Source organism: Epinephelus fuscoguttatus, linkage group LG17 (assembly GCF_011397635.1).
Source record: "Epinephelus fuscoguttatus linkage group LG17, E.fuscoguttatus.final_Chr_v1".
NCBI classification, from domain to species: domain Eukaryota; kingdom Metazoa; phylum Chordata; class Actinopteri; order Perciformes; family Serranidae; genus Epinephelus; species Epinephelus fuscoguttatus.
Genome location: NC_064768.1, coordinates 18,083,015 through 18,094,766, shown reverse-complemented (window position 1 = coordinate 18,094,766; position 11,752 = coordinate 18,083,015). Strand labels below are relative to the sequence as shown.

Genomic DNA, 11,752 nt, shown 5'->3' with positions numbered 1-11,752 from the left:
GGTGATAAGAACGTTTGTAACGGGGCGACACACCTCTGGAACAGGAATTGAAACTATTATGTACAGTACAGTCCTTCACAACAGAATATTGGTCCCCAACCCTTATTGTCAACAATTTTTAAATTGGCCCTGTATTGAGTGACACTGCCGCAGCCAGCAGCGATGAAACAGGCAGCATCTAACCACTCGGGACATGTTCGCACCATCAGTTTACGTCCACTAAAAGTGCTCGTTTTTGCCACTGACAGACTCAGACTGTTAAGTGTCCTGTTAAAGATCCCTACAGAGAAGGACCTTTTTGTTAAGGAGTACGTTTTTGTTTAACCAGAAACAACCTTGAAATCACCACTGCCAACCCACCAGATACCAAATAAACATAGGGTTCCCAGAGATCTTTAAGTTTAAAAGGCATTGAATTTTTTAATTAGTATGTCTTTAATCAATCTTTCAGAAGTTTTAGAAATACTAAGAAATTGGAGGTAGAATTTTATAGATCTTATGTTAATTTTATGTCACAATGTTAACACCACAAGTACTTCAATCTGTACTCCTGAAAAGTGCTTGATCTTATGTTTTATTTTTGAATTGAATTTAATAGAGTCAGTAATGAAAGCCATGCACAGATGTGTGTCAGGTTACAACCCACCCAAGTCAGCCAGCTGCCGGATGAGGTTGGCTGGGACATCCTCCAAGACAGTGGGAGGCGCGTCACACTGACACTGCATTGTAAGAACTCAAACAATTGATAACATCCATTGTTTTTTAATAATTTTCCAAATGCCTCTTGCATTAACATCATGGAGATTGGGATAGCAGAACCAACAACACTCATATTTTGCTTCTGTCCAGGATGCTCTGTCTGATAGCTAGGTGTGACTGTGCTCTGCCCAACACAGGGAAGTGCACATTCAACACAACTGGCTACTATTTAACCAAGATTTATCAGCATGACTGAAACAGGTATAAGACAATATATATACAGCTCAGTGTACACGCTACTTTATGCAAAAAGTAAAAGGGAATCAACGCAGTGGAAACCCACACGAGAAACACAACATGAACAGGAAAACTTGCCAACAAGTGTCACCTACTTTGCATTTCTGTTGTAGCCTTGTCCCTGCCACAAGACAAAGAAACACATCATTTTTTATGCCACAATAAACATTTGGACAACACTGTCTCTAACACTAAGCAGTCTTATTGCTGTAGTAAAATTGGTCTTAAATTTCATTTGGATTAGCATTAAAGAATTCTTCCAAAGTCTTAAATCAAACTTGCCTAAAGCTGTCGGAACCCTGAAACAGTCATTTTAATGTGCATAGAGCATTTTTCTACATCTAAATTGGTAAATTAATGGTTTATTTCAACCAAATCAGAGTTGGTGATTGCTAAAACAGTGAAAAGTTTTATAATTAAATTCCAGAACAAAGTCGATGCCTCAATCTCATCCATTTCTGCACACACCTTATCCATTTCTGTCCACTTTGAACTCATTCTCACATCCCTCCACCCCAAAACCTCTTTTCTTTGTTTTTGTGTTTGCTTTTATCCCCCCCTTCTCTCTCTCTCTCTCTCTCTCTCTCTCTCTCTCTCTCTCTCTCTCTCTCTCCACAGAATACAGGAATCACCAGGGGGCTCTATCCATAGTACAGCAGGCAAAGAGATGATTCCCCCACTCTGTCTCAACTTCCCTGGTTCTGTTGCGCCAAACGGCCACTGACCAGGAAGAAAAAAAGCATGAGGAAGAAGAAAACCCAGCTCATCGACTGGCCCGGACCGAAAACGGATATCCATTGTGGGTAGACACAAGCAACTGCGATATATAGTCCAGACCGTATAACAATAAGCTGTTGGCTTAGTGGGGGTTTTTTTCTATCCAAAATGCACTGCGCTCTACGTCACCTCCTCTCTTTGGTTCGCTTCCTCTCTTTGGTTCGCTTCCTCTCTTTGGTTCACTTCCTCTCTTTGGTTCACTGGATAGTCTGTTTGCATTTCCCACTGAAAGTGAACCAAACCAGGGTTCCCTTGCAAGTGAACGTAGACCCTCAGTTTTCAAGTGGACCAGGGTTCGCTCGTTTGGTTCACACCAGAGTTCTAATGAGCGTTTACACCACTCCAAATGAACAGAACCATCCGTGGAAGCGGACCAGGGTTCATTTAGAGTGGACCAAATAGCGCCAGTGTGACTTTGTCCTTAGTGACTAATAACTTTCTCTCTTTTTGATGACATGAGGCCTGTGTACTTTGTATGCAGACGCACTCATTGCAAGACTTGTAGTGAAGATCATTTCTTTGAATACTTCTTTCCTCACTCCAGAAGAACATGTGCTAAGGTAACAGCCGTGTTGAAATAGGTGACGTATATTGTGCGAGATATAGTTCACTGAGTGTCCTCACACAACACAAAAAAAGACATGCAAGTTAAAAAAAAAAGGAGACCAACAGTTATGCAGTTTCTAATAAAGTCAATGATTGTTCATTTCAGATGCTGTCAAAAAAAAAATTTCTGTGGGGTTAGGGGATGATATCATCCAATTCATTGGAAACTATCACTATAAAATCAGCCACTATTCGTCAACCTCAACTTCACACAGCAAATAGTTGTGTGCTATGATATTAATGCTCTGAGTTTTGCATAGAGCTCCTTTCAGCAAACTGGCACAGACACACAAAATGGAGAAGCATTATACCCAGTGATAGCATATATAAACGCAACCATCCAAGGATGAAAAGATAAAATCCACACAAATGCAGATATGTATAGAAATATGCACAGTAGAGAACACACATCCTGTTCCCTTTGAATATTCATTTGTCTTTCACATGCAAAGTAGTTGCACCGGGTCTGGAATGTCACTTTTGGCCCCCAAGGAATATACTCACTGAAGCGTCTCTGACAATTGCCAGACTAAATACTGGCACTAAACACCAGCCGCTGTTGTGGCAGGGAGGCTTGAGACACAGCTATAGCAAATCAGCTAGGGAATGGAAAAGGGTCGGATTGTAGTAGTTTATAGGGTTATTTTATGACATTCATCTGAAACTATTTCAGTGGTTATTATTCTAACTATTTGTTGGGAATCATTGGAGTAGAAGAGTTATTAAACCAGTACTGTGCACTGTGTGATGTCAGCAGGGTGTAGGTATGAATGGTTGATGTTGAAATAAGAGCAGGTTGTGGAGGCAATGGATGTTTTTCAAGGATTTTTTTTATTTTCACATCATTGTGTTGTCCACTATGACACAAAGAAGATAAAAGGATAAATAAAAAATGATTAAAAAATACAAAGCAAAACAACAGCCTGGAAGATTTACGAGCTCAATGTTTCCCTGAAACATCCCATTGATCAACTTCCATGATGTGGACACATTAGTTTGAGGTTTTAAACTTAAATGAATATATAGATAAACATTCTTATAAACTCATAAGGTCCAAAAGGTTTATTTTGGATAGTGTTTCTGATGTTGTAAAGATCCCGCTTGGTGTAACTGATCATAGTACAAATGGATTTCAGATTACAGATTACAGAATGCTTCCCCACACGGAGGCCAGGACGGCTACACCAATGGCGGCAGTGAGGGTCATCTTGGTGGATGGGGCGCCGCTAGTCTGGACGGGGTTGCACTTGTCTGTTGAGCAACAGTCGATTTTTTGCTCGTAGGTGACACCCAACAGGGTGCCATTGGTGGTGGCGTTGCAGCCAGAAGGCTCCCTGCACCCTTGGGTGTTGAAGCCCACACTGGATAGTGAAATGAAATCTGCAGACAAAGGGTTGTGTTGGATTATTATGAGTCACAGAGGTATGTGTAACCAAATACAGTTGAGTCATTCTACTATATTACTGTTATACTTCTTACTCCACTGCATAGAAATATTTTACACTTTTTATTGACTCACATTTACCTAAGCTGCTAAAGTTACATGCAGGTGTGTTCTGTCTTTATTTTGCAGATTTGGATTTTACGTTCAAAAAAATCATTAGTAACATTCTTTCCTTCACTACCTGACTTATTCTGTTCTCTCCTTCTTTACCTGGGCTGAAACCAAAACCCCCCAAACTGGAAATACAAACGTATGCGTCTGACAGTGAAACTTAAAATGAGTTCTTCACTGCTCGCAGCTACTTTTTGATAGTATTTGTGGAGTATTTAGAGCTTATATACATGACATTAAGAACTACATATACAAAAAATAATTTATGAATTACAACTCTGGATCAGTACAAAAAAAACATGAATGTCTTGTCAGACAGGATGCTGGTTTGGCAGTTGGGAACACTGGGGTGTGATTGTTGATCTCTGTGAGTGTGTGACTGGGCGTTAAAGTATTTGGGAGTGATTGTAATTGAATCATGACTGTGCTGTTTTGTTTTGTTTGAAGGGAAAGGCCATCAGGAGGTGACTTACTTATTTTCCCAGTAAAGCAGACGCTGGTGTTGGTTGAGCAGGTCTCCTCAGAGGTACTGAGGCAGAAACCCACCAGACCGTAGCTGCACTTGTTGCATGACAGAGTATCCACTGAAACACACAAATGAAAGCACAAAAAAACAAATGTTGAGTATGTATAACTTCGACAGTGGTCATGGACTGTTTGTGTGGTTGAAGGGGACAGATCATCAGCTTAAAGCAGGTTGATTCTTACATAGTAATACAAACTGAAACGGTCTTGAGCTGAAACAAATGATTAAACTTTTTTTTAGAGATTTATATTGTTGATATCGACGTGAAGATTTTGCAAATATTTGTAGATGTTTCTGAAACTTTGAAATTAAACATTTCTGGATTAAGTTATTACCCATGGGGTAGCTTTCCACCTCAAACAAACGTCAAATTTATGGTCCACCACACCCTGCACTGTGGCGCAAGCAAAAGTCGTAAAACCCCGCCCGAGATAAACAAACAGTCAAACTCTGACTGATGTATGAAGATGAGATCAGCAATACTGATTTCATCTTAATTGTCAGGGAAATGCTGATACTCAGTGATGTGCATTCACTGTGTTCTTTAGATCATTTGGAGGGTTGAAAAAAAATTTAAATGTTAAAGTTAACCCAAATAACAAAACTAAACAAAAAAACACCCTTCTGTCTCACTTTCCTCTAGTGGGAGCCTAAAAGTTGCCATTTTACTTGCTCAGTTTTGAGATATCTGCCTCTAACATTGTTTGCCAACACCCCAATTCAATGGAGGTTAACAGATTTTTTTAAAGAACTACTTTCTTCCAAAGAAATAGTCCTTATCCAAATTTTGAAGGCAAAATTTTGTGAATTATCCTGAGAAATTGTTTCTAATTTTTCAATGTGACTTTTAAATTGTTTTCAAAAGCACAAACTAAATTTGATTTAAAATGTACACTTAAAATTCCATATCATATCTTATATATACACATACATACATATATATATATATATATATATATATATATATATATATATATATACTGATAATGCTTCTCTGACCTGAAATTTAAAGGGGTCTGTTCACCCAAATTATATATATATATATAATTTGGGTGAACAGACCCCTTTAAATTTCAGGTTCTCCCAAGAGAAGCATTATCAGTTTGTTAAGTTTGATAAAATACATCAGGTGAAGTGGTTCAATGATACATTTTCTTTAAGGTTCATGAAACTGAGCCACTGTTTTCACCAAAGCAAATGACTGTACATGCATTGATTGTACAATTTAAACAATTCTGATTTGTGCATAAAAAGCTGAATTCTTGTCCTCTGTGATCCTTGTCTTTTTTGTGAAATGATTGAATGAATGATAAGAAAATTAGTCAAAATTCCTTAAGTCTATTTTTTTTAAAGAGTTGAAGAGAATGTTTTCCCACCTTTTTAGTCTCTAGTGTCTAACTACATATTAACAAACACTGCCTGATTTGTTTTGCCCATTATTTGTCATATCTCACATTCCAATAATATATTTACGATAACTGATTGATAATTATTAAATCTTACCCAGCATGAAAGATGCAACAGCTGCAATGATTCCAATTAGGATCCTTCCCATCTTGATTTGTCGGTTTGGTTCTTGGCCTCTGCTCAAAGACAAAAAAAAAACAACAGTCCTTCCACCCAGGGGATCGGATGCTGTGTGTAGTAAAAACTGAGGAGCCTGTTTGGTGAGGCCACATTTATACAATGGGACAGGTGAAGGGAGGGGACAGGAGGGGGGGTTTCAGGTCTTTTGTCTTCATATTTAGCTGAAGAGTCACTGAGAGTGGAGGAATGTGAAGAATGATTGATGTATTGAGAAAAAAATCTAACTGAATACTACAAGCCATGCAAACTGCCTGAGCCTGCTACACAAGTGGAAGAATCAGTTAACTTCTTTGAATTATACAAAAAAAAAAAAAAGAGTGGCCAGAATAAAATTTTGGCATTGTATATTTCTGTAAACCAAGGAGGTGATACATTGATACATGTTTCATAGGTTAACATAAAGTGATGTAGTTCAGATTACATTCAGTGTGTGAGCTGAGCCATGGAGGATGGCAAAAGACCTGAACAAGCAGCAGCCCGTTTTTCAAGACCAGTAAAAGTGAGTATTTCCAGCCATGTTTGTGGCAACAAAGCTGTGTATTTGTCAGCCAAAACATGTCTTTCTAACCCTAACCCAATGGCTTTTGTGCCTAAAACTAACCACAGCATTATCACAACATCAAAAAGGAAAATTTAGATAGAACGAAACACAAAAGCTCAACATATCCACTAACCCTTTGTAGAAACATACATGCCATCATTAAATCTGGCAACTGACTATTTACTTTACCTTTGTGATGGTCTGTCAAGCTGTCGGAGTCCACACTGTAATTAACTACACTTTAATGGGTCTTTAATGTTTTTAAAGGATATATCTAGGATGTCAAACTGACTCAGCAGCAACAGCAACAGGTTAAAAAGACAAAGATAGTTAGAAACTAAAGCCAAACTATAGGCTACAAATCACAGTGTAAATGTGAACCACCACATCACTGACGACTGAGACCAAGGACAATGAATATAAAGGGAAACTTTGCTAATATCCAACCAGCTGTGTGGCATCACAGTGTGTGCAGATGAACAGTGTTTGGCTTCCCTTGTGCTGTGAGCTGCCAGACCTCCACCAGCAGATGGATAGGGAGCTCCAAGAAAGGTCAGACACCATTCATCTGCACACACTGTGATGACACACAGCTGGTTGAATATCAGCAAGTTTCCCTGCTTCCCTTCACTGTTTCCTGTCCAACAGGGACGGACTTTATTCACTGTTACAATCATTACAAAGCAAAAGTAGCATGTGTTTACATTCAGTAGGATATATCTGCCGTAGCTAGCTAGCTAACCATTCACTTTTCAGGGTCTGAACTTGGTTTAGAAACAAGGAAGTAACGTATATCTCCTTCCAACCTGTCCAGGTACACGACGTGCCCCAGGCACAATGTTTAGCTCAAAACCCATAAAACCAACCTGACAAAAAAGACAATCTGAAACGATTGCATTAGACTCTATGGAGCACAGCTGTGTTGTTATTGGACTCCTGTTGGAGCTGGCCGACGCCACACTATGATTGACCTGTCTGTGTTTTAGGGGCGGGACTTAGTGGAGGGTCAGTAAAGTTAGTTTTTCATAATTTCTCATTGAAGGTTCTGTATGTAAGTTTCAGCCAATCACTGTTATTATTGACATCTTTTTTCTGATGTTGTTAAATGACCTACTGCCAGCATCCTGTCGCAGGAACTCTTTGGCAGCGAGCACCAGGGCATCGGCCAAAACAATGACAAACATGAGACTGACTGTGATTGACTGTCATCATGTTGACAGAAGGCTGGAGGGTACATTTCAGTCATATTTAGATTAATGTTACTATCTGCAATGTTCCCCACTTGGATCTATGACAGTAAGAAGCCTACGGTTTGCAAATTACGTTACCAGCTGACCTTATGATCAACCAACAGCAGGTCAGTGTAGAATAGTTAAGTCAGAGCTAGCTGGCTAGCATTAGCTCAGGTAACGGTTAGCTCGTTGGCTGCTCCTGCATCACTCTTGGTTATTGGAAATCGCTTTGTACCATTACATCATTTATTGTTTGTTATATCAACACCAGGTGTCAAAATGCATGCATTAGTATCTGATATTAGCAGGGGAAGTACTGGCAAGCAAACCAACTAACATCCACCCAGGGTGCGTTTGAAAAAACTTACTCTGAGCACAAACTGGACTGTTCGAAAGTTGGGAGCACTGTTGTGTTATTCAGAACTCTTGGAGCAGCAGAGCATAATCTGGGCATTTTGGAAAGACGGAGCAGCAAAGCACAGAGCGGACTGAATGTGTGATTAATTAATGTAGAAATATAACGATCTGCGAATGAACATTTAATAGTCAGAAAATAGTAAAAAAAAAAAAAAAAAAAAAAAAGTGTAAATTTGTTTTTTTTTATTTGAGTGACAGTGCAAGCCCAAGATATGTAGTTTATTAGATATGACACAGTAAAGCATCAAATCTTTCCATTTCATGAGCTGAATATTTGGTCATTTTAGCATGTATACAGAGAGACAGCATATTTTTTTTACATGTAACTGGGCGAATTGAGGGTTTATCAGCCAAACCAGAGTTGATGATTGTTGGAACAGTGGAAAGATGAATCAAAACCGTGTATGTAAGTTTTATTTCATGTCTAACGGCTTTTAATGAAGTGTATTTTAAGATGACAAAATTACTGTTTCTGTAAATTGAGTGGTGGATATGGGGATAGCTACCTGTTTCTGGTTGAACATGAAAGATCTCACGCTTTAACACAAACCTCTGTATCTCTGCAGGTATCGTTTCCGTACGTTGTCAGACACAAATATTAACAGTCTGAGCCTGTCATTGGCAAAGCAAGCACTTTAAGTGGACGTAAATTGACGATGCGAACCTGCCTTGAGTGGTTGCTACCTGTTATGCGGCTGCCAGCTGCAGTGGTCTCGCTCAATGCTGGACCAATTTCAAAAACGTTAGCTTCCATTGGTCACCCAGACACAAATAGATGGTAAAATAGTGTCCAGGTTGAAAAATACTTTACTTATTCTTTAGACTGATAGTGTGGCTAGATATGTTTTCCCGCCTCTGGTGCACAGGCATGTGAGTTGTTTTTAATGGGGGCAGGGACTCTGACCATTCATTACTCTTAGCAAACTATCTGTCCTTACCATTATGTGACCTTATTTTGGAAAAAGTACGTATAGTTGTCAGTGGTGAGAGACAGATACTTTTTTTCAACTTGTTTGAACTGTGTTTGTCAATTAGAAATATAATTTTGCAACTCAATAAAGTTACACTTTGTAGTTACACTGTTGAAGTAAGATCGTTGATAAGCAATTTGAAAACCTACACAGGTCGCATAACTTTCTCTCTTGATGAAGCTACAGTGCCTGTGCGTTTTGTACATGGATATACTCGAGAATAAGCTCTAAACTTGGTCAGATTTGTAGGGATTATCACCTCTTTTTTCCCTCGTTTTGGAGGAACAAAGTGAAATGTGCCAAGGTAATGGCCAAGTTGGTGTTGGTGACATACAGTAAGCTATGTTGGGCGAGATGAGAGATGTAACTCCCCAGGCAGTTTCACACAAACTAAATAATACCATGACAAACCTACGACAGCCTGCTACTTTCTTGACTTGCAAAATTATCTTTTAAATTGACAAATATCAAACTCATGGTGAAATTCAAATGGGATCAAATATTTATCAAAATATTTGTCTCTTGCCATTGACAAAATACAGTCCCATGGGGGACTATTGAACTGTTATAGCATTTCAATCAAGAGAGACAAAGGAATGAAGTAAAGATAATATTTAATACAGAATATGGTCGTACAGATCAACAGATGATTTGCGCTGATTAAGATTTAAAAGAAACCTTTGGCTCTTGGACACCAGAGGATCGAGGGACATCTGAGCGGCAGCCAGATAAATCCCCCCGTGGAGCCCAGACACTGGTGGTGGTGGCTGCTGGCTCTGAGACTACTGACTGCTGAGGTGGATTTGTAATTTGTAATTTGTAAAGACTTGGTGGTGATGGGGAGGTGGAAGTGGAGCAGTGCACGACTGCAGCAAGAAAGAACTACAGCAGAGAAAGACCCATGTCTAAAATGAGGAGCAGTTAGATGATAGGCTGATAGAGAAGGTGTGTCGCTGTGCTGTTGGTTGATTGTGAATCAGCTGATGACTTTCCTACCCAGACAGACACCTAGAGATAGTGACTGAGCATATGTGCAAGGAGTGAATGGCAGGGTGAGAAAGACACTTACAGCCTGAGCATGAAGTGTATTCCCTTCCTGACTGAACTTTCGCTAAAGCTTCATTTTACATGTACAGTATATAACTATTCAATTTCTATTTCAACCATTGAGGGGGTTCTTCCTCCTGATTGAGAATCATTGAAGTAGAATATTACTAGACTTACTAAACTAATATTGTGTACTGTATGATGTTAAAATAGGTGTTTCGTCACTTGTCCAGGTGTACGCTGCCTCTCGCCCAGAATCAGCAGGGCATAGGTAATGAATGGAGGGATGCATGATGTTGAAATAAGAGCAGGTTGTGGAGGCAACAAACGTTTTTTTAAGGACTTTCTTTATTTTCACATCAGTGTGTTGTCTGCTATGTGCAAAGTAGTTAAAAGGATAGGTATAGATAAAAAAAAAAAAAAGTTTAGTCACATTAGTTTGAGGTTTTATATAACTTGTCATTATAAAACTGAACCCTGACATGACAAGACCTGAGTTATGAGTAATAAGTATAAACATTCTTCAAGGTTCAAGATTTATTTTGGATAGTGTTTCTGATGTTGTATAGTACAAATGGATTTCATGAGCAGCTGGCTGCTCAGCAGATTACAGAATGCTTCCCCACACGGAGGCCAGGACGGCTACACCAATGGCGGCAGTGAGGGTCATCTTGGTGGATGGGGCGCTGCTGGTCTGGACGGGGTTGCACTTGTCTGTTGAACAACATTCAAGTACCTTAATGTAGGTGACACCCAACAGGGTGCCGTTGGTGGTGGTGTTGCAGCCAGCAGGCTCATGACATCCCTGGCTGTTGAAGCCCACATTGGAAAGTCCTTGGAAAGCTGCGGAGAAAGGATTGTATGGGATTCATGAGAGTTATTAAGATACATTTAACCAAATACAGTTTTGAAGCACTGGTTCTGAATTTGAGTGATTCTAGTATATTACTGTAATACTTAATTACTCCACTGCATGGAAATATTTAACACTTTTTATTGACTCACATTTATATCTTTATTTTGCAGATTTGGATTTTACATTTGACATAAAAAAAATAATTAGTAACATTCTTTCCTTCACTTCCTGACTTCTTTTGTTCTCTCCTTCTTTACCTGGGCTGAAACCAAAACCCCCAAAACTGGAAATACAAAGTTTGTGTCTGACAGTGAAACTTAAGATGAGTTCTTCACTGCTCGCAGCTACTTTTAAACTAGCATGCAGGACTTGTAAAGGAGTATTTAAGATTATATACAGGATGTTACGCACTGTATATACAAAAAAAAAAATAAAGAAATAAATTACTGCATCGAATCATTAAGTAAATAAAGCCTGAATATCTGGTCAGATGATATACAGGTTCGTCAGCTGGGAACACTGGGGCGTGTGTGTGTGTGCGTGTGTGAGTGTGTAACTGGGCGTTAAAGTATTTGGGAGTGATTTTAATTGAATCATGGCTGTGCCGTAATTCATTGTTTGAAGGGAAAGGGTGTGAGCGT

At 39.2% G+C, this 11,752-nt stretch overlaps 1 protein-coding gene across 1 annotated transcript; it reads right to left on the bottom strand.

Moving 5' to 3' along the window:
• Nucleotides 1-3,191: 3,191 nt before the first annotated feature.
• Nucleotides 3,192-6,099, bottom strand: LOC125905319 (alpha-elapitoxin-As2a-like). The gene is made up of 3 exons (XM_049603248.1): nucleotides 5,964-6,099; nucleotides 4,408-4,518; nucleotides 3,192-3,759 (listed from the first exon to the last, which is right to left on the bottom strand). The coding sequence occupies exons 1-3, from the start codon at nucleotides 6,013-6,015 to the stop codon at nucleotides 3,524-3,526; spliced, it is 399 nt and encodes a 132-aa protein (XP_049459205.1). The 5' UTR covers nucleotides 6,016-6,099; the 3' UTR covers nucleotides 3,192-3,523.
• Between the last annotated feature and the right edge of the window lie 5,653 nt (nucleotides 6,100-11,752).

Excerpts from the sequence above, each read along its gene's own strand:
- LOC125905319 (XM_049603248.1), bottom strand. The coding sequence starts at position 6,015 with ATGGGAAGGATCCTAATTGGAATCATTGCAGCTGTTGCATCTTTCATG. Across the intron at positions 4,519-5,963 it reads TGTTGCATCTTTCATGCTGG|TGGATACTCTGTCATGCAAC; the intron begins GTAAGATTTAAT and ends TGTGTGTTTCAG. Across the intron at positions 3,760-4,407 it reads CTGCTTTACTGGGAAAATAA|ATTTCATTTCACTATCCAGT; the intron begins GTAAGTCACCTC and ends CTTTGTCTGCAG.